Raw genomic sequence first — 18,866 nt, forward strand, 5'->3', positions numbered from 1 at the left:
GAGAAATCCCTACTACGTGCCCAGTGCTCCAGGTTCAGAAGCATTTCCAGATCTGCTCCAGATCCACTCCCCAGGTAACACGCTTTACTTGTAATCTTTGATTCCTATCTTTAAAAAAAAATCTAAAAAAGCCTAACCTGAAACCTTAGCATCCGTTAACAATCTTTGCTGTGGTTCACTGTTACGCTGATGCTGGACATCAGTCAGGAAAAAACTGCCGAACTTTGAGTGCTTGCTCTGCGTTGAATCAGCGAGCCCAAGCACAGCCCCGTGTCCAGGCACTGCCGAAGGCCCTGTAACTTAAAATGTGCTTAAGGCTCTCAGACACTGGGGACTTTCCTGCCAAGATTCAAAAGTGCAGCAACAGGGCTGGGATCACCAATATTAAATTTTGAAAGTATTTCCTATTAGCACGCACGTGGCCGAGTGCTTCCAGCGAGCGGCTGAAGGGTAGCGGGAGCACAGCCCTCGCTCGACACAGGCTCCAAATCACCACAAGCTCCAGCTTGAAAGACAGGTATGCTTCCTCTTGATACGCCACTACAAGTCGGGTTAGTACTGTGTTTGCTAAAGATCAACAAGTTAAGAAGACACAAATACTCTACCTCAGTCTCTATTTCTGGGCAGATACCAGCTAGACTGTAATTGCTAACATCTTTTTATAATAGCTGAAGATAAAAAGAGGTTAATTCACTCTGAGGTAGGTTTTGGTGATTTCAAATTTCCAAAATGCCAGAATTTGGCTTCCCTGAATTCACAGCTGTAGGTTCACTCAACCAGTCAGCAGGCTTCAGCAAGACAGAGGATCTTCGTCATCGGCGTCCTGGAGCAGTGCCGCAGTCCGGCTCGGTCTGCCCGGACCGCTGACACCAAAAAGAATTCTGACGATGTTTCTGCATTGCCAGAGGCTCCCAGCAATCACTAACGGCTCTGTTGCAAACACGTATTTAAATTTCCTGCCACACTAATTCTACTTCTGAGTAAATGTCTCCTGTGCCCTAATACAAACCCAGTTTATCCCTCTTCCCGCCCAGCCAAATTTTCTGAAACTGTTGGGGTAGATGCAAAACCAAGGAGAGAAGCAGAGCCTCGGTGTCTCTGCGCAGAACTGCGTTACAGCTCCGGCTGGTACAGTGACGTGGACACAGAGTTCATTCCACACTAGAAGTATTTAGAGCACAGCCGAAGGCCACCCTCTTCGCTGCACTGGGGCCAGCGGTGCAGGTTTAACATAATGCCGAGGATTAGATACAGCATCTAAAACAATTCAATTCACAATGAATTTGGAAGGAATAAAACCCAGAGTTTGGAAGAAGAAAGCGTGTTAACTGGAGCAGATACCGAACAGGCTAATCCTAATGATAAGAAATGCAGAGATGTGTGAATGATTTGCTTCACGCTGTTCATTTCTTCTGAACAACTGCATCGCTTATTGCTAAAACAAAGAGAACAGTTCCAGCAAATCACTGCTGCTGTCACAAGTTAATGTTGCACCTCGAGTGAGATGTCTGCATAATCATGTATCACTTTGGGACGAATCCAGTATTTACGGCCTTAATCTTTGAGGGTTCAGTATTTGTCCTGGATTCAATAGGATGCATTTAACCATTAGAAAAGTCAAATAGTGGTTTAAAATTTAAGTGTGGGGAATCACACAAACAGAGCACAAGTGCAGTTGCAAATCCACACCAATTCCAGCAGGTATTTAGGAAGATATTTCCTTGTTACTTGTTCCCCGAAAAACAAGGGTGGAGGAGGCAGTAAACCTGAAGGTCACTGGTGAGAGAAGGCGATGCGACTGCCAGGGGGATGAACTGCCGCATTCGAGAACCCAACCTTACAGTGACTCAGTGACTCAAATGAGTTTGCTCTACCGAGCAGGAAATATATTAATATCTCACAGCAGACGGAAGCATCACAGGAGCTGGGGGAAGTAAAATGCAGCAAGTTTTCCATTTTCCCTGGCTGGGAAGCCTTCAAAATGCCCACGGGAATGTCTGAAAACCATCTCCATTTAGGCTAGGTTTCAGACATCTTCCCTCAGCGTTATTTTACCAACCAACTTAGTTACCATTAAAATGTTAGATCTGAGCTACTTGCTACTGTAGATTTCAGGCTCCAAGATTTTAAAATGCCCTATTCTGAGAGCAGGAGCTTGCTGCAGCACGTAGGTGGGTTGGTACTCCAGTCCCTAAGCAAGAGTACAACATTCCTGAGTTTCCTTAGATTTCTACGAAGTCTGTCTGGTGCTTTCATCTCACTGGCACTCTTGAAAAATGTTAAACATCAGACATTAGTGCTAACCTTTCCCCAGTGACGGGATCAATCCTCCGTTGAGACAGTCGTTCCATGATGGATTCATAGGGGAGATTAAAGAAAAATACCCTAGGGAGAACATAACAATTAAGTGCATTAACATGCTGAGAACATCACTTGTGACATTCAGAGTATGAGTTAATCCTTACCCAAACGAACGGCACACACAAACGTGGAAGTGCCAGCACCACTCAAACCTGTGGCACCAGAGACCACTAGCCTATGCACAGGACCGCTCTTCTCTGGTTCTTCTCCTCACATCTTGGTTAGTCTCCAAGCGCACCAAGGCAGCAGCTCTCTGACACCCAGTACGCGTGGTGCTGCGTGCACTGTCAGGGCCTAACGGACAATGCGGTGTGGACAGCAGTGACTGAAATACAGCTGGAGCCGATCTCAGTCTGTCATAGCTCGCTCTCAATCCAGCAGTTACCTCTGAGCTTCCCCTGGATCCAGCGTCTCCACCCAACTAGCAAATACAATCACAATGACATTCTGCAAAAGGTAAATAAAAAATTGCTACCGTTCTGTCAAAGACAGAAAAAGAGCTTGTCTGCCAGTATTATGCATTCTTCCCTAATAACAGCACTGCACGACTCAGTGCCCATGAAAGGGATTTTCCTCTTGCTGTTTTAGTCCACTTCTTTTGCCCTTGCCTCCCCACACAGCCCCGCAGTGCGAGTCCTCCTGTCCCCCACTCCCGTCCCGCATCCTGTAAAGCAGACTGAGGAATAAGACCTAATACGTGCCACGTTACGATGCTGACAATTCCCCGTCCCTTCCGCTAGCATTGACCTGCAGAGAACAGCGCCAGGGCACAGAAGGCAGCTCGGTACGGCTTAACCCACTTGACAATCAGCCTTGCTGTTGAGACTGCTAAAGAGGAAATATTAATGTTTGATTTTAAGATCAAAATCTGCAATTCCCATTGAGTCTGAACAAGACCTAGGCGCTCAGCATCTTAAAAAGTCAGACCCTCGGTGTCAGTGATGTGGGTTCCATGCTACGAACAGCTTTTTACCAGAGCGGGATGGAGCGGGACTTTGCCAACTCATTTCGTTTAAACAGGTTACGCAAAGGCCCTGATTTCAATCATGGATGCAGAACCAGAAAACAACATACACCACTATTGACCCCAGTCACATTACACTGTTGCATAGAAACTGGTGTGCCCATCTCACGTTGACTCCTCCTTGGCATTTTGGTTCATTATAACGGTTCTGTTTTTTAGAATTTTACGTTCTAGTTCAAAAGCTCTTCAGCAGAAAATTCTTGACAAACTGCTGAGGATGAGCAGACGCGAGTCCCCTGTCCCTCAGCTTTTGGAAGAGGCCACTGCAATAGGAGACTAAAGCAGATCTGGACGAAGATCACATTCAATGATTAATTCAGAACAAAATAAAATATAAGGCTTCCTTTGAAAACTTATGAAAAGAAACTTTTCCCAACCAAACATGGCCTGAAGGCTGTAAATACATCTTTCTTTATAATACACCTTCTCCTGCTGCTGCCTTCAAGGCCAGGCTTCCTCTTTTTGTTTGTGTCTGCCTCTCACAACAGATACTGCATGCTTTAGACATTCACCAAAGGAACATTTTACACTGACTGGGTGGGATCAGACCAGATGAAAGGCTGAGCTTTACCTCGGCATGCACATAGCAGATTACTAGAATCCTTTGTAGGATTTAAAGTTATGAAAATCATCTCTCTTTTCAAATGTTTACAGATAATGACTTCTATTCACACTGTGGTAACAAAATAACAGCCGGGAATAAAACATTCAAGATCTCGGAGATTCCAAAGACAGGAAAAGAACAACAGTTTCTACACTCTTTTATCCCTTACACTCTTAACATTTTGTTTTTCTTTGTCTCTGTTGCCCAACAATGGCACAAAAACGTGACTGTCAGAACAGGTAACATCTGATGATATGTCTCAAGATGAATATTCTAGTAGAGAGGAACAACATTTATACAGTCATGATAATTGATACGGCTTCCTATTATATTCTGAAATAAACAAAACCACTAAAGCATTATAACCTGGCATATCAAGAAAGCTTGTCGTAATTCATAGATACTAACTCAAAAAGTATTACGGTATTTGAAACAGAAGAGCCTAAAAAACTCCACTTAAAAAGCTGCCAACAAAATGAACTCTGAAAGCCTTGTCTGAGATTCCCTTCTTTTTTATACAAGATGCTTCTTATTATCCAGTCTGGTGTCACCATTAAAGAAGAGTGTAGGGGGAAGATGTGGGAGAGTATAGACATTCCTGCTAATATGGATTTTTTTCCCCACATGCTTTGTGTAACGGCACACAGAATACACTATACAACAGCACAAACTCCTAATCCAGTGGTCCTTCCAGAGGAAGGTGGGATGCCTTACCCTGCCACACCGTACATCTCCTATAGATAAGAGAAAACATCACTCCCCGGGGCTGTCAGTTTAAAATCGTTCAGAAGCAGGAAAAAAAGATGAAGGGGAAAAACACTGACAGAGCCACCGTCTAGACTTAAAATACTTCCAATTAGAAAGCTTTATTATCATTTTGAAGGAGACACATACCACACACAGTCTATTATACAGCCCCAGGAGGCTTACTCACATGAGTAAAGCCTATTTACATGTATGCACTCTCTGTGAAGTATAAGCCTTGGGCATATGATACATCTCCTTCGGCTCCTCAAGGTATTTCTGAGCAACATTTCGCCCGTGTCCCTCTTGCAGGCTACTATGACTCTGATCACATAACAAACCTGACCCTCCAACTGTCCAGGTAACGTCTGTCGGATTTCTCCTGGAAATCCTCGTAAGATAGAGGGCTGCACCGACGACCTTGATTCAGCATTTAGAGCAGTAACTGGAACAACTCCTTACAAGTACTGGATTCATCTCCAAGCAGAGCTTGGCCCCTTTCACGTACCGAGTGTAATTTTTTTCACATAAATGCATCCTCTGTAAAGCTCGCTTTAGGAATCAGCCAGGCTTTGTATGTTGTAATGTGTCACAACTTCTATCAAGGGGAAATATGAAACAGATGTCATCAGAATTGGTAGACAGGGAGGCAAGGAAACACAGCCTCATATCAAAGTATACTACATTATACTGCTAGATTAGCATCTAGCGCAGCTTCTCTTTCAGAGTTGGCAAGCTGTTAGTTCAGCTCCGCAACAAGTGAGTAACGTCAATCAGCAGCAAGGCGAGGTGCGCGCCGGGGAGGGCTGGGCAGAGAGGCACCAAGAATCCTCCCTCCTGCATCACGGGCTCAGCATCTACCTAGCGGCAACCCAAAATCGTTGGCATCCAGTTACAAACTGGTGCTCTGCGGGGCATAACTCGGTAGAGCCTCTCAGCCCAGGCCTCGGAGGACAAATGTCCCCCTAACTACCACCGAGCAGCAACATTGCTGCTAGACGCAGGACTGAAGCCAAGTGATTCGTAAGCAAAGCTCTGTCCGCTCTCCTTTGTTCTCTCTCCCAGGAGAGGGATGGGAGAGAAGGTCCAGTCCTGTCAGCTAGCTTTCACAGATAATAAAACCGTGAACACAAATGTTAAAAGGGAAAAAAAAAATCTCGTGTCAGAATCCTGCCTCTTCCTCACTGTACTTGACACCACTTATCTAATCTATCACAGCTTTCAGATACATTAGAGAGATTAAACTCCAACAAATTAATAATGTTGATGACACCTTCACCGTGTACCTAGTCAAATGAGAACCAGTCGCCTTTGGATGACGATGAAATATATACGGCCTCTAACAGCTGGAATACAATGTTGTTTTCCTACCAGCCATCTGGCATTCCAAAAGGGTATTCCAACCGCTTCTGCCCTCTGACTGTTCAGACAGCGTCGTCTAAGATCCTAGAGGTCACCAGAGCATCCCGATAGCTTCCCTTGGCAGACGGCGCGAGGAGAAGGTAAAAGTATGGGTGGTAGAAGTTTGATTTCACACCTGATCATGAGACAGCATTTTTGGAAAAATGCATCACAACCATACAATAAGTGAAGAAAGGTTTTTTGACGTACACAACAGCATTCACCTAATCCTGAACTGCATTTGTTCCAGATGGCAACCAACCTAGTTAATCCAAGTTATTAACAATTGACAGTGCTCAGAGTTGTCCTCAGGAGAATTTTTTTGGTGGTGGTTTTCCTGTTTTGTGAATATAACATCACTGACTCAAAGCACCTATAATGGAAAAATTATGAGTGTTGCCGTAAGACAAGCAAGTGCCGTGTGCCTGAATCCTGGTAGCACGGAGCCAGGGATTAAAGCACGCTCCTCCTGCGTCCTGACAGTCACCTTCCAGGACAGCTCCGCTGCCTTGCCAGCTGCCTTCACATCTCAAGAGAACTGAAGCTCTGCCTGTAAGCCACGGCCTTTCACCAGTTTTGGTCTTGTAATGTAAACATAGCTTTTTTATGAGGCTAACCTAGACGGATCCAGATGTTGACTGTTCTAGACCTGAGCTATTTACTTAGGTCAGACTCTCATCCTTGGCATTTCCCATTACCTGCAGTTGCTCTGGGCTGCCATTGGTGGAGGGGAGCCCAAAGCCAAGCCCTTTTTGTAAAATTATTGTCTGTGAAATTTGACCTATACCATTAAATCTAATTGAATTCATACCTTGTTTTCATTTAAGGATGAAAAATGATGTAACATGATATCTAAGACAGAATCCTAACTCCCTAGCTGGCTTTTAAAAACAGAGACTACTGCCTTGCTTGTGGCTATATCAGGGCCAGATCAAGCCTTGCAATAAAGTTAGGATGCTTGAATTAAAAAAAGATACAACACCAAACACCACTGGGCCACTTTTAACATAGCATTTGAACTTTAGAGTTGAAACCGCAACTTTAAAAATAGTAAACTATTAATCTTTCCCTTATTTTCTTGACTCCTATATATCTTCTCCCTCGTAGGCAGGTACCAGCTGCCATATTCCCATTCTTCACGCTCTGCACTCTGCAAAAAAAAGAGGCCCCTGCTGGCCAATTCTTGTTTAAAATTGTGCATAATTGATAGTGGCAAATCTACCCCAGCTGTGTCTAAAACCTCTCCAGGGGCAAGAAAAACACTCTCTGTGACTGTCATTAACTACTAAATTAGCAAGTGCTCCTGGCAGTTTACAACGTACCACATCAGTTTGCTTTAAAAAAAAAAAAAAAGTGAAGATCAGATGCCTGTGTGATCTCAAAGTTACAGCAAACTTTGCTGGCAGAACTTTGACAGAACCCCAGCTACACCAGAGCAAAAGAGAATGGGAACGAGAGAGCAAGAGAGCGAGCGAAAGAACGAGAGGAAGGCAAGAAAGGAGAGAAAGGAGAGGAAAGGAGACAAAGTTACCCACTTTTCCAGGCAGACAAATAGAAAATGTTGAAGTGAAGGCTAGAAAATTGAGCCTTTCGTAAGTCACAGAACATCTTACTCAATATGGAGATATCAATACAATGTTACCTGATGCTATGGCACCATTCCCCATGGAAAATAACTCTCCTGGAAGACTTAGTTCTGGCAATGCAAGGGCTACAATTTTTGTAACTGAGATATAAAGCTGAAAAAAAGAGATGAATTTGTTGAAGTGTACGGATGCAGTAGCTCTCTAAAAGGTTACCACAGGTAAAATCCTTATGTGATCATTGGCACAAATGCAAGCTCCTCCCTTTGGTTCATAAAACAGAGCCAAAGCAGGCGGAGAAGGAAATAACACAGTTCTCGCAAAGGATGGAAAAGCCCTGGGGGGCATTACGGCCTGAACTGGCAGGGAGACAAGTACCATCTCTAGCCACTGTCCTGAATTCGGCTGAACTGTAAGACCCATTGTTAAAATTGACCATATTTTTTGGTTTTAAAAGCTTCCAAAAATGCACAAAACTACAAACTTCTGGATCCTACAGGGACCACAAGCCAGACAGGGGTGGGATGGCAGGCTTGGCCCAGATACAAGAACAATCTGCATTGCAAAAAGGTCTTTTTCTTGGGTAGCACCATTGAATTATCACGATAATATGGCAAATCAAGTTAGTGGTTCAAGCTGACAGGTAGAAGGAAGTTCAGGTTTGAATCCAAGTGACTAATCCCAGCTAAAACCCAGGTCATCTTGCTTTATTGACTTTCTAGCCGGAGATACCTGACTTGGATCAATCAGTTCCCCTAAAGAATGCTCCCTTTCCCGTAGTATAAAGACACCCTGAATCTGAAAACTTGGCTAAGCCTCTTCTCGAGAACTAAGGGCCCAGCCACAGGATCCTGAGCACATTATATTTCCATCATTACATTCTGCATCCCCAAATCCCCTCTTAAAAATTAAACTGGTTACATAGGTGCCATCTACCTTTTCCCCAGCCTCGTTCAGGTTTCTCTCACGGCAGCGATAACCCAGGTATTTTGCCCATGGGTAACCAGACTACAAATGATCTTCTGAGGCTGCGCTACTGGCTGGACATGGATCTTAGTTCACTTCCTACCCTAAATACCGCTCCTGCACGTCTCTGCAATGGATGAAATGATCCTTATCTCTTATTTATGGAAGGAGCTGTTGGGAGGTTTTATTCACTGATGTCTTTCAAATTCTGGGATATCTTCTGATGAAAGATGCTTGATGCTATTTTGGGAAGTAATTTCACCCTGTAGGTTTTGACCATAAGGGAAAATACATTGCATAAACACTAAAACACAGGTTAATCGGCACAAGTGTTTTGCTCATTGAGCTCCTATAGTGATTCATGGGATGACAAGCGATTTCCAGCCACTGGATCTTTCTTTTCAAATGGATGCATTTCTGTCGAATAACTACAAAAGGCAGCTGAGTGGGGCACTATTCCCAGGACACGGCTTCTGGCCAGGGGAGCGAGATGAACAACATCCTTCGTAGCTGCAGATGTTCCTTCCCTTCACCAGCAGTGCAGAGTAATGACTGTTAGATGTTTTCCACCCACCAGTTAGACGTGCTCGGCCTCCAACAGCCCAGACAGCCGAGGTGGCAGGGTCCCTCCCGCACCCCACCCCACCAGCCTGGTATCTCAGCAGCATCTCAGCGGGTGCCGCACCAGCTTAGGCAGGGGGAACAGGCGCCGCCTTGCCGGGTAGCACTGTCTGTCTGTTTTACAGAACAATGGGCTGGATCTCGAGCTGGGATAAAGCAAAGTAGCTCCACTGGCGTCACGCGGATTTACACCAGCGAAGAACCCCAGGCCTTTTGGCAGCGAGAGCCATTCCACGCGACAGTGGTCTGAAGAACTACCGGCTGTGTAAACGTGACAGAAGCACAGCGAAAGGCACGCGTAGACAGAGCAAATGGTTTCATACGAGGGGCTTCAATGCATTTTTAAAGCTTCTTTTGAGACGGCAATATTAACTCTTTCCACATGTAATAAGTGACTTGGATGCATTAGTACCTCCATTCAAAACTGCTTTACATTTCTCCCCTCATTTTTATTCTTTGCCTCCTTCTTACTCTCAGCTGTTATTCTAGCATCTTTGCATTCCCCCTGGAGTTCATTCCAGCGGTGCTTTATGAATCACAGAATAAGATGGCAGCCAGCGCTGCTTTAGAGTAATGTGGCTGGCACGATTTCCACTCTCCGCAAGGTTAATCAAACTCAGTCTCAGATAATCGAAAGCCTCTGCAGCCCCAGAGGCCCGAGGTCAGGAACCTGAACCCGCTTCCCCAAATGCAGTCATGTTTCCTTAGATGCTTGCAACCCTCCCCTGCAATAATTAGATTCTGCAAAGCAAATCTTGAGCGGAGCAAGAACTCCAGGGTTAAGCACTAGCAAACTCATACCAGAACTGATGGCTTTGCTACCTGTCTGCAGCTTTTCTCTAGTACCTCCTGCTCCTAACAAGGAAACCTGTACTTTTCTTCCTTATTAAATAAATGGAAACAAATTTATAGTAAATGATGTTTAATCTTAAGTGTTCCTATAAAATGCTACATTAAACTCCCCCACCCCCATCACTTAAACGCTAACTTTTGTTGTTGGTAGGATATTTGGTATATAAAATAAAATAAAGAACTGACACCAAAAAAATGTATGATTTGGGGGCAAAGGGAGGGAATAAAAGAATGGATTATAATGTGTCATTTTATATATGTGTCAAAGGAAACCGATTTCATAATAGGGAATAAAAATTCCCTGTTTAAATACTGTCAAATAAATCCTCAAATGTAATAGGGTTCACTTCTGGGGAAAAGAAAACTAAACCTGATTAAATATTAATGTGGCGTAGTATTAATTAAGAGAGAAAAAAGTCCATCAAGAGAACCCCAATATGTTTACTGTGTCCCCGGGAAGCTGGAAAATTTCACAATCAAGTGTGTAAATGTTCTAAAAAAGGCTCCTGAATATTTTATGAATATTTGTCATAAAACAGAAATAATAACCACTGTGCAGAGCTATTAGAATTAATATTTATGCTGCCCGCCATGAAATATTCATGGGGACAGAGAAAGGGGGGCCCGTAAGACAAGAATTAATTTACATTGGGCTTGGTTTACCCGCTGGCTTGATGTTTAAAGACGGGTTGACAAGCCTCCGTATGAATCCGTCAGTCACTTGCAGCAGTAGGTGGGGTGAAGGCAGGGGGAGGCGGGGGAAAACGGGTCCAAGCTGCTGACAGCTCACAGATTGAGTTTCTGACAGCCCTTAAAAAACCTAAACGGCCCCCCACCTTTTTTTCCTTCTTCCATTGCCCAAGGCGCTCTGTACTGCCACCGTTCATCCGATCTCCCCTTCCATCTGCTGAAATTAAGGAATTAATGAGCGCTATACACTTTACAGCGGGCCCCAGGAATGTTTACTGGTGATTAAATTATAATGCAGCCAAGCTGTATAATTCATGAACCAATTAAAGGAAGTGTTAGTTGATTTGATGGGATGAGGACGTACAAAAAGCATTTAACTAATAGGGAACCGTGGGCTGCCGGTCGCTTTGGCTTTCTCGGATTACGCGGCTAATTGCTCTGCTTTATAGGGCTGTCACAGATAGCCATACATATTTCATTGTTCTCAAATACTTCAATTGTTTGCTTTCGTGTTGCTGCTGTAATATGTAGAAGCCCAGCCAAACTTCAGTGTAGTTAAAGCACTACTCTGCAAAAGCAGGTTGCTTGGGGAGGAGGGAGGAACGAGAGGGGCAGAAGGAGAAGGCTGGCTGACAAAGGAGTAACTTAAAGCCTCAGAGTTAAATGTCACTCAGCAATTACATGATTAAAAGGTGCAACATATGATAGTCTTTTGTTTTACAACTTTTTGGACACTAATATTCTATGCTGACTTCACCGCAGAGAAAATATTGGTACACCAAGCTGCATTTTTTTTTAATACTGAGGAGCAAAAGAAGAAGGTGGGGAGGGAAGTATATTTAAAAAAATCCAGCAGGGAGGAGCTAGATTGCTGTGGTTATCAATACATAGTGTTTTAACTTATATAATTCGATATTCTAAAATACAGGAGAGATGAAGGAGGCTGATTTCCCATCTGGGAGAATGCTCAGTGTCTAATTCAGAGAGCTGCTGAATCGTGCTAGCTAGTCATCCCAACAACTTCAGTTTATTACACAAGGAATGTGGGGATTTACCATTTCTGCTGTTTTAGAAAGCGCTCCCCCCCAGCTGACAGGCCACAGGATTTGATGAAACGGATTCTCTTGATTTGAAGAGGCCTATCACTCAATTTACTCCTGTCCTCAGTCAAAAACAGGCACGTTCTTCTAGCAATGAAATTCCCAACCCATATACAGTAGTATATGTATTGCCGGAGAAATTAGGTACTATCAGATAAATATCACAAACACGTGCACTAACTTGTAGTTAGACCCTGAAATCTATTGAATAAAGAACAAGCTGGGTAAATATGCTATTTCTGTAGCTCAGTGATGAAGACTGTGATCTTCTCTGGGTCCCTAACAAGGTGTATTGTCACCCACCTGAGGAACGATGTGGTAAATCTTGACCTCCTGTCTAATTTAGAGCTTTAAATTTCCAAGTCTTCTACAAACACCAGCTAAATGACTTTCAAGATATCCTATTATGTAAAGCCTATAATCTGGTTCATCCCTTTCCTCGTGCCCGTTCCCTCCAGGATCTGGCTTCGGAGAGCAGTCCCTGCGGCGCGCCCTCCCTGACGCCCCGGTATGTGCCTCTCCTCCCCACGTGCTCCACCCTTCGGCGCAGAGCGTGAAATCCCCTCTCCATATCTGCCCGCTCCGGAGAAACAAGGGGGTGTGCTGCTCTGCCAGAAGCAAAACTGTGCAACACCGCACCAGTTTTGAGAAAGGTTTTGTTAGGTAGGGGCAGCCAACAGCTGGTGCTCAGGAGAACTTCAAAATGTGCCAGCTTCACTTTGACATCCCAGTTACGAACCAGCTCCCAGCCAAGCGCCACAACACTCAACTAAGAAAATCCATCTCTGCCCTCCTGTTGGAATTGTTCTGTTTTGTATAAAGAATTGCATCAAACCAGAAAAGCAGAATATCTTTGCAGTCGAATGCGTGTGTTCAGCAGGGAGGCAGGAGACTTACATTCAGTGAATACTTACTTTTTTCTAAAAAGCAGAGCAAGCGTAAGGAGCCCCAGAAGGAAGGAGCTGAGTGTCCCATTTCCCAGGACAGCACTCAGATTAGCAGGCTAGGGGTTGTCCAGGTGGAGAAACAGGTGGGAAAAAAAATCTTGGGATACTAAAGAAAAAAGATTTCTCATATAGCTTGACCCTGATGTTTAAAAGGTAGTATGCCAAAAAAAGAATTATTTTAAATAATTTCCTTTATTCAGAAATACGATATATTGTTAGTTTGTCCCTAGCTTCTGGGTTAAGTAATGCAAAACTTTGGCTTAAGACATTAGTTTAATAGGCAATCTCTGAAATAAGGGATAATGACACCAGTTACACAGCAGGAAAACTTGCCATTAACCCACTGCGTGGTTGAGTAAAATGGAAATTGGATTGCCTGTTCTAGAAAATAGAAAGGTTAAATTGTCTGGGAGATAAAGTTGATCCTAAACTCACCTAAGTGGGCAGTGCCTAGGATCTGAAATCTGACTAGCCAGATAATCATCTGGACAGTTACACACACAGTTGAAAGCCAACATGTGATCTTGTAGGCTTTGAATCATACCGTTGTTGGATTAAACACATCTGTAATTTGGTAAAATCCATTAAATACATTTATGACACTCAGCACCTGGGATAACAACAAAGTGCGTGTGTGTGTGTGCGTGCGTAGGCAAACTAAATGACCTCATGCACCGGTCCCAGAAACAGCGAGCTGCATCGATGTGGGCCTTACCTGGGGGAACGCAGAGGTGAGACGCAGGCCCAGGACTCACTTTCTGCCAATGACTGCTAACAAGAAACGTCAGAACTTGGCAATGTCAAGAAATGAGAGGCACTGCAGCAAGTATTTTCTTTGTTGCTTTTGAAGTGCCCTGGATACAATCAATCATATCGAAAAAACTGTATTTTGGTTCAATGCGGAAAGGGCTATTTGCATTTCAATATGTTCAACTTATCGTGCCAATAAAAACATGGAATCATGAAGAAGAGATCAGGCCACTGGAGTGAAAAACAAGAGATGACATCCTGCAGACCTTTCAGATAAAACAGCTCCTTGCTTGTAACATTTCTGTTGACGTCCCAATATTTCTGAATGATTGGGTTTTCAAATGAGATCAGTCAGCATGCAAATGAGGAAACAGGATCAAGACATCTCCTATATCTGATTGGATAGAGAAATTATCAAAAGACCCTTTTTTCATATCGAATTTCCATCACAAAAGGTCAAACTTTCAACTCCCATTACTTTTGCTAACTGCATTTCACTGTGCCTGCCAGCTCATTGCTGCTGCTGTTTTCAGAGGAAAAAAAGAGAAGTAACAAATGATTACATCTTCTCCCACATCTGTCATACAGGATGGACAAACATTTTCTAATCTTATTCTATTTTTCTCTACAGCCCTCAAAATCCTTGCAGCCAAAACATCCTTTCTAACCTGATTAGCTATTCCTAGGTTGTTTTTATTTTTCTTATAGGTTCTTTTCTTATTTTCTAGCCTACAGACTGACAAGAGCACCAGCTGTGTTGCCAGAATGTTTTGTTCTACAATTTGGCCATTTAAAATACTGTTTGATGTGTGCTTTTCTAAAATATATCTCCTTGTGCTGTCTGGCTGGACTGATGCCTAAATACTCAAGTAAGGGATGTTCCAGAAAAACAAAAGACAAAGAGAGAGCATCATTTCCCCTGAAATCCTCCCATAGTTATATTTTCCCTGGCAGACCATCCCTGACAGCAAACGCTGCCTGGCCTTCTGTAGGTTTTGATCCATTCCTTTAGTGAACAGATCATGGCCTGAGACTCCAAGGCTTTGCCCTGCCTGCTCAAAACACTCAGCTCATGCAAATTCAGAGAACTTACACCCTCGTGTCCAAACAGAGGAGCAGCTCAGCACCCCTAGGGCTCACAGAATCATAGAATCGTTAAGGTTGGAAAAGACCCTTAAGATCATCAAGTCCAACCGTTAACCTATCACTGGCAAGTCCACCACTAAACCATGTCCTCGAGCACCACTTCTACCCGTCTTTTAAATACCTCCAGGGATAGAGACTCAACCACTTCCCTGGGCAGCCTGTGCCAGGGCCTGACTGCCCTTTCCGTGAAGAAGTTTTTCCTAATATCCAACCCAAACCTCCCCTGGCGCAGCTTGAGGCCGTTCCCTCTCATCCTATTGCTTGTTACTGGGGAGAAGAGACCGACCCCCACCTCGCTACAGCCTCCTTTCAGGCAGTTGTAGAGAGTGATGAGGGCTCCCCTCAGCCTCCTCTTCTCCAGGCTGAGCACCCCCAGCTCCCTCAGCCGCTTCTCGTAAGACTTGTGCTCCAGACCCTTCACCAGCTTCGTTGCCCTTCTTTGGACACGCATCCACTGCTTTTTTAGGTTTAGAGCTGAATTTTAGAGCAGCAGAAATAGCAAGTGGGGCAAGCACAAGAAGATGAAGACATTAGTAAAAAGTGCAAGACTCAATGTATTTGTTGCTACTGGTCCCATAAAAATTCTCTCTCAACATTATTATCATTGCAACATATATAACCCATCAGATTAGTACCTAGAGATTTCTACTCTTCTTATTTTCTCTGTTCTTCTTATTACTCAACAACTAAATGTTTCACAAAGCCATTTCCTGCAGAAATATTTATGTTCCCAAATGTTTATTGGCCCCTCTATCATGATCAAGCTTTTATGAGCACTCCATACAGAACTCTGAATTAAATACGCAATTCCTGATCTATCAGATCTTGGCTTGATGCTGTGTTTGTCTGTTTTATACAGCAAGGCACTGTGGCAAACTACAGAACACCTTACAGAAAAACTAATTTATACAATAAAGATATTTCTGTTCAACACTGACTGTGTGGGTTAGTGATTACAGAAAGCTAATGAGGACCAGGAGGCTGTAGGGATTAAATTCCAGCAAAGGCACTTATTCATTGTGTTAGGTTTCCTAAACAACGTTTTTAGGTAATTTCTACACAACTACGGACATTAGGCTCTGTACCATCGCGTGCTGGAGGGAGATGGAAGATGCTCCTTGTAGATGTTACACCAACACTTCTCCCTCACTCGCTCCATGCCACGCAGGTGTCCGCAGCTCCCCAGAGTAGGGTGCCCTCCATCAGTGGCAGCTGGTTCTCTCTGTTCTTGCTGGCAGCTGCCAGTCACAACCAGTGAACAGCTCAGACTCTTAGCTGGCTCCAGGAGCTATTCTCCCAGATTACTTCCTTCATCTTTGATTTTTTCATTTTTCTTCTCTTCCCCTTCTGACCAAAAGTGCTTGTGGTGATTTGTGAATGTCTGTATGTATCTAGTGAACTAAAATTTTGGCCTCTTTACCACATCAGATCAAGGCAATGTTCTCAGCTCCTTTGTACCCAACAAATGCCAGTCGCAGAATGCAGGGAGACTTTGTGCATGTAAGTTCTCCAACAGCAAAATCGTGGTGATTGTATTTTATCTATTGGTCTCTATTCTTCACAACTCTATTACTATTGAAACACTAATCATCAGGCCACCTAAACAGATAAAAAGTCATTCTCTGGAAGGTTAAAATTTGTAGTGTTCTCTTTTTTTCCTGGGACAAGTCTGGTCAAAGGCTGTTCCAGGATGAACGGGGTATCTTACTCACTAGGTAAGGTCTGGAGTTCACCTGATTTAATAATGGGCTCTTCAATGTGGCTGAAAAAAATCTAAAAAGATCTGCTGACTGGAAGTTATATTTGACATTCAGATAGATACATTCAGAACTGAGGTGTGGGTTTCTAACAACGATTAACTGCGTAGCAAGTTACGCAGCCTTGGATTGATTGCCCAGGCAACTTTTAAACAATAATTTTTTTTTCAATCGAAAAGATACTACAGTTCAAACAAGACTCTGTCTGAATCTGTTGTGAATTACAACGTGTTTGGAATTAACCAGACAGAACCTGACATCTAATCAAAAAGAAAAAGATGGATTTTTATTCTTAGAACTGTTTTAAATAAAAAAGATTCCTGTTCCTTAAAAGGCCTAACAACTTTGCATAACTGTTTTTACCTAGAAATAAATTGAAGGTAAGGGCACTCACCTTCACTTGCAGTTTGTACATACTGAGAAACTGTGAAAAGCTGAAGAGTCATAGTTATTTTCTCCCTAATAAAACATAGATTCCTGCCTAACACCATAGTGAAAAAAAATCTTTTACAAAATCAAATCCTCCGGTTCTTCCAAGGGCAAAACTCCCAGATTACCTAACGATTAAGGATTTTCAAAATACCCTGTTCATACAGCCACACAAATTCACTGGCACAGCCCTACTTCATGCACCATGTAAGAATTAGGCATATTCAGAAATATCAGACCTTTGCAGCGCGTTTCTGCAAGGGTCGGAAGTAACCCAGAACGGGTTTTTGTGTAGGCTTCCAGTAAAGAGCTTACACTGCCATTACCATAAATCACCCCAGAATGTCAGCAGTGATATAGCGTCTTTCATTAAAAAAATACTGCAGCTTCTTTCAGAAGGACTGCCACTTGCCATTTCTTTTAGGTAATCAGATAGCCGTTAATTAATAAACCTGTCAGGTGAATCGTCCTGCTCCGGTCACCATTATCCATTCTGTAACAGAATCCTGCTATCATCACCGCCATCCACCCCATAGCTTCCAGCTCAATTAACTTAATGCTATGCAAATGAGAGGCTCTCCTCATCATTAGCTTATAGCCCACAAATGTTAATAACATAATTGGGCCTTCAACAGGGTAATTAGACACGATTTCTTCCATTAGTCTTACAAGGCTAATTATTGTTGATAGGAGAGAGGGGATGAGTCCCAGTGCTGCATGCAAAGAGGGGCATCTGGTTATAGCAAATATAGACAAAACATCAACATGGTAAAACAACAGTTGAGATCTATAGCAGGGTCAGGTAGGGCTGGGGGGAAGGAAGACAGCATGGTGAGAAACTTGGGAACCGCTGGAGAAATTCTTTACAAGGCAGGAACTAAAAACAAATATTCAGCCCGAATATGGAGCTCTCCTACACTTAGCAGTAAAACAACGTGATGCTTAATAAGTCAGAGGAAGCTGCTCTCAAGTTTTTGCAGACGGGACAATTTGGAAGCTGTACTGATCAAACTTCCTATGTTTGTAGTGCAAATATGCAGCCAAAGAAGGACATAGAAGAGACTTTAAGAAATTAATCTGTTCTTAGTTCTCCCTCGTCGTTACGCCCAAGCTTCTCTCCTGCCAACATCGATTTTGCTGTGGTTTATGGGATGATTTTTCTGAGTAACAGCTATTTACTGTAAGAATGACAGAATTGGAATAGAAGAATTTTTTAATAATCACTGAGCAAAATGCATTTCAGCTATTTATTAACAGAAAGTTAATAAAAACCTGCATTCAGTATAATGGACGGGCAGTAACATTTTTAACACAAAATGGCAGCAAGTTTTTGAGCTGTGATTATATTTTGAACGGTGGAATGAAAGCTGAGGGCTTGCTCCTATAGCAGGTAATTCTATGCAGTCTCATCCATGGAGGTCAGGAACGTACAACTAGAGTCAGAATTCTGTGAGGAAACCGAACTTTTAAAAGGAGAAAGTAAACTTTACAAAAATACGGGAAGTTCACCATACCCATCACTTTGCTTTGTGTTTTCCTGCAAACACCGCTAAGAAAAATATATGTCAATCTGAAGAGTCCAAGGGGCTCAAGGGGTTGAGGCACCACGTGGTTGCTTTATTTTGTTTCTGTTTTCTTTGACTTTGGGGCAAACTCATGGCCAATACAAATCCTTTGATTTCACTGCAAGTATGTGAAGAGGAACTCTTCCTATATACTTGGCCTGAAAATCAGCTTAACTTATGTTCAGAAAAGTAGGAGCATTTACTAGAAGGTTAAATGAAACAATTATTTTTTAACCTGCTGTACCTTGATCTTTGGTCAGTTCTATCAAAAGAACAGACTGTCTTCTGGATCATTTGCTCAGTGTGTATCAGTGGGATAACAAGCA

The 18,866-nt window shown here is 43.1% G+C and overlaps 1 protein-coding gene across 2 annotated transcripts in view; it reads right to left on the minus strand.

The window, feature by feature from the left end:
* The window catches only part of AK8 (adenylate kinase 8), a 74,049-nt gene that overhangs the window by 835 nt on the left and 54,348 nt on the right, over window positions 1-18,866 (minus strand). The window contains exon 12 of one of the 2 annotated variants that reach the window (XM_087752905.1): window positions 2,305-2,385. The exons of the other annotated variant lie outside the window; for it this stretch is intronic. Coding sequence (XP_087609031.1) covers window positions 2,305-2,385 — 81 coding nt within the window. The remainder of the gene's footprint in view (window positions 1-2,304; window positions 2,386-18,866) is intronic. 2 annotated transcript variants of the gene reach the window in all.

The sequence above is a fragment of the Nipponia nippon genome, unplaced genomic scaffold, assembly GCF_047370975.1.
Source record: "Nipponia nippon isolate SJK-2023a ecotype South Korea unplaced genomic scaffold, ASM4737097v1 scaffold_16, whole genome shotgun sequence".
In the NCBI taxonomy this organism is placed as follows: Eukaryota; Metazoa; Chordata; class Aves; order Pelecaniformes; family Threskiornithidae; genus Nipponia; species Nipponia nippon.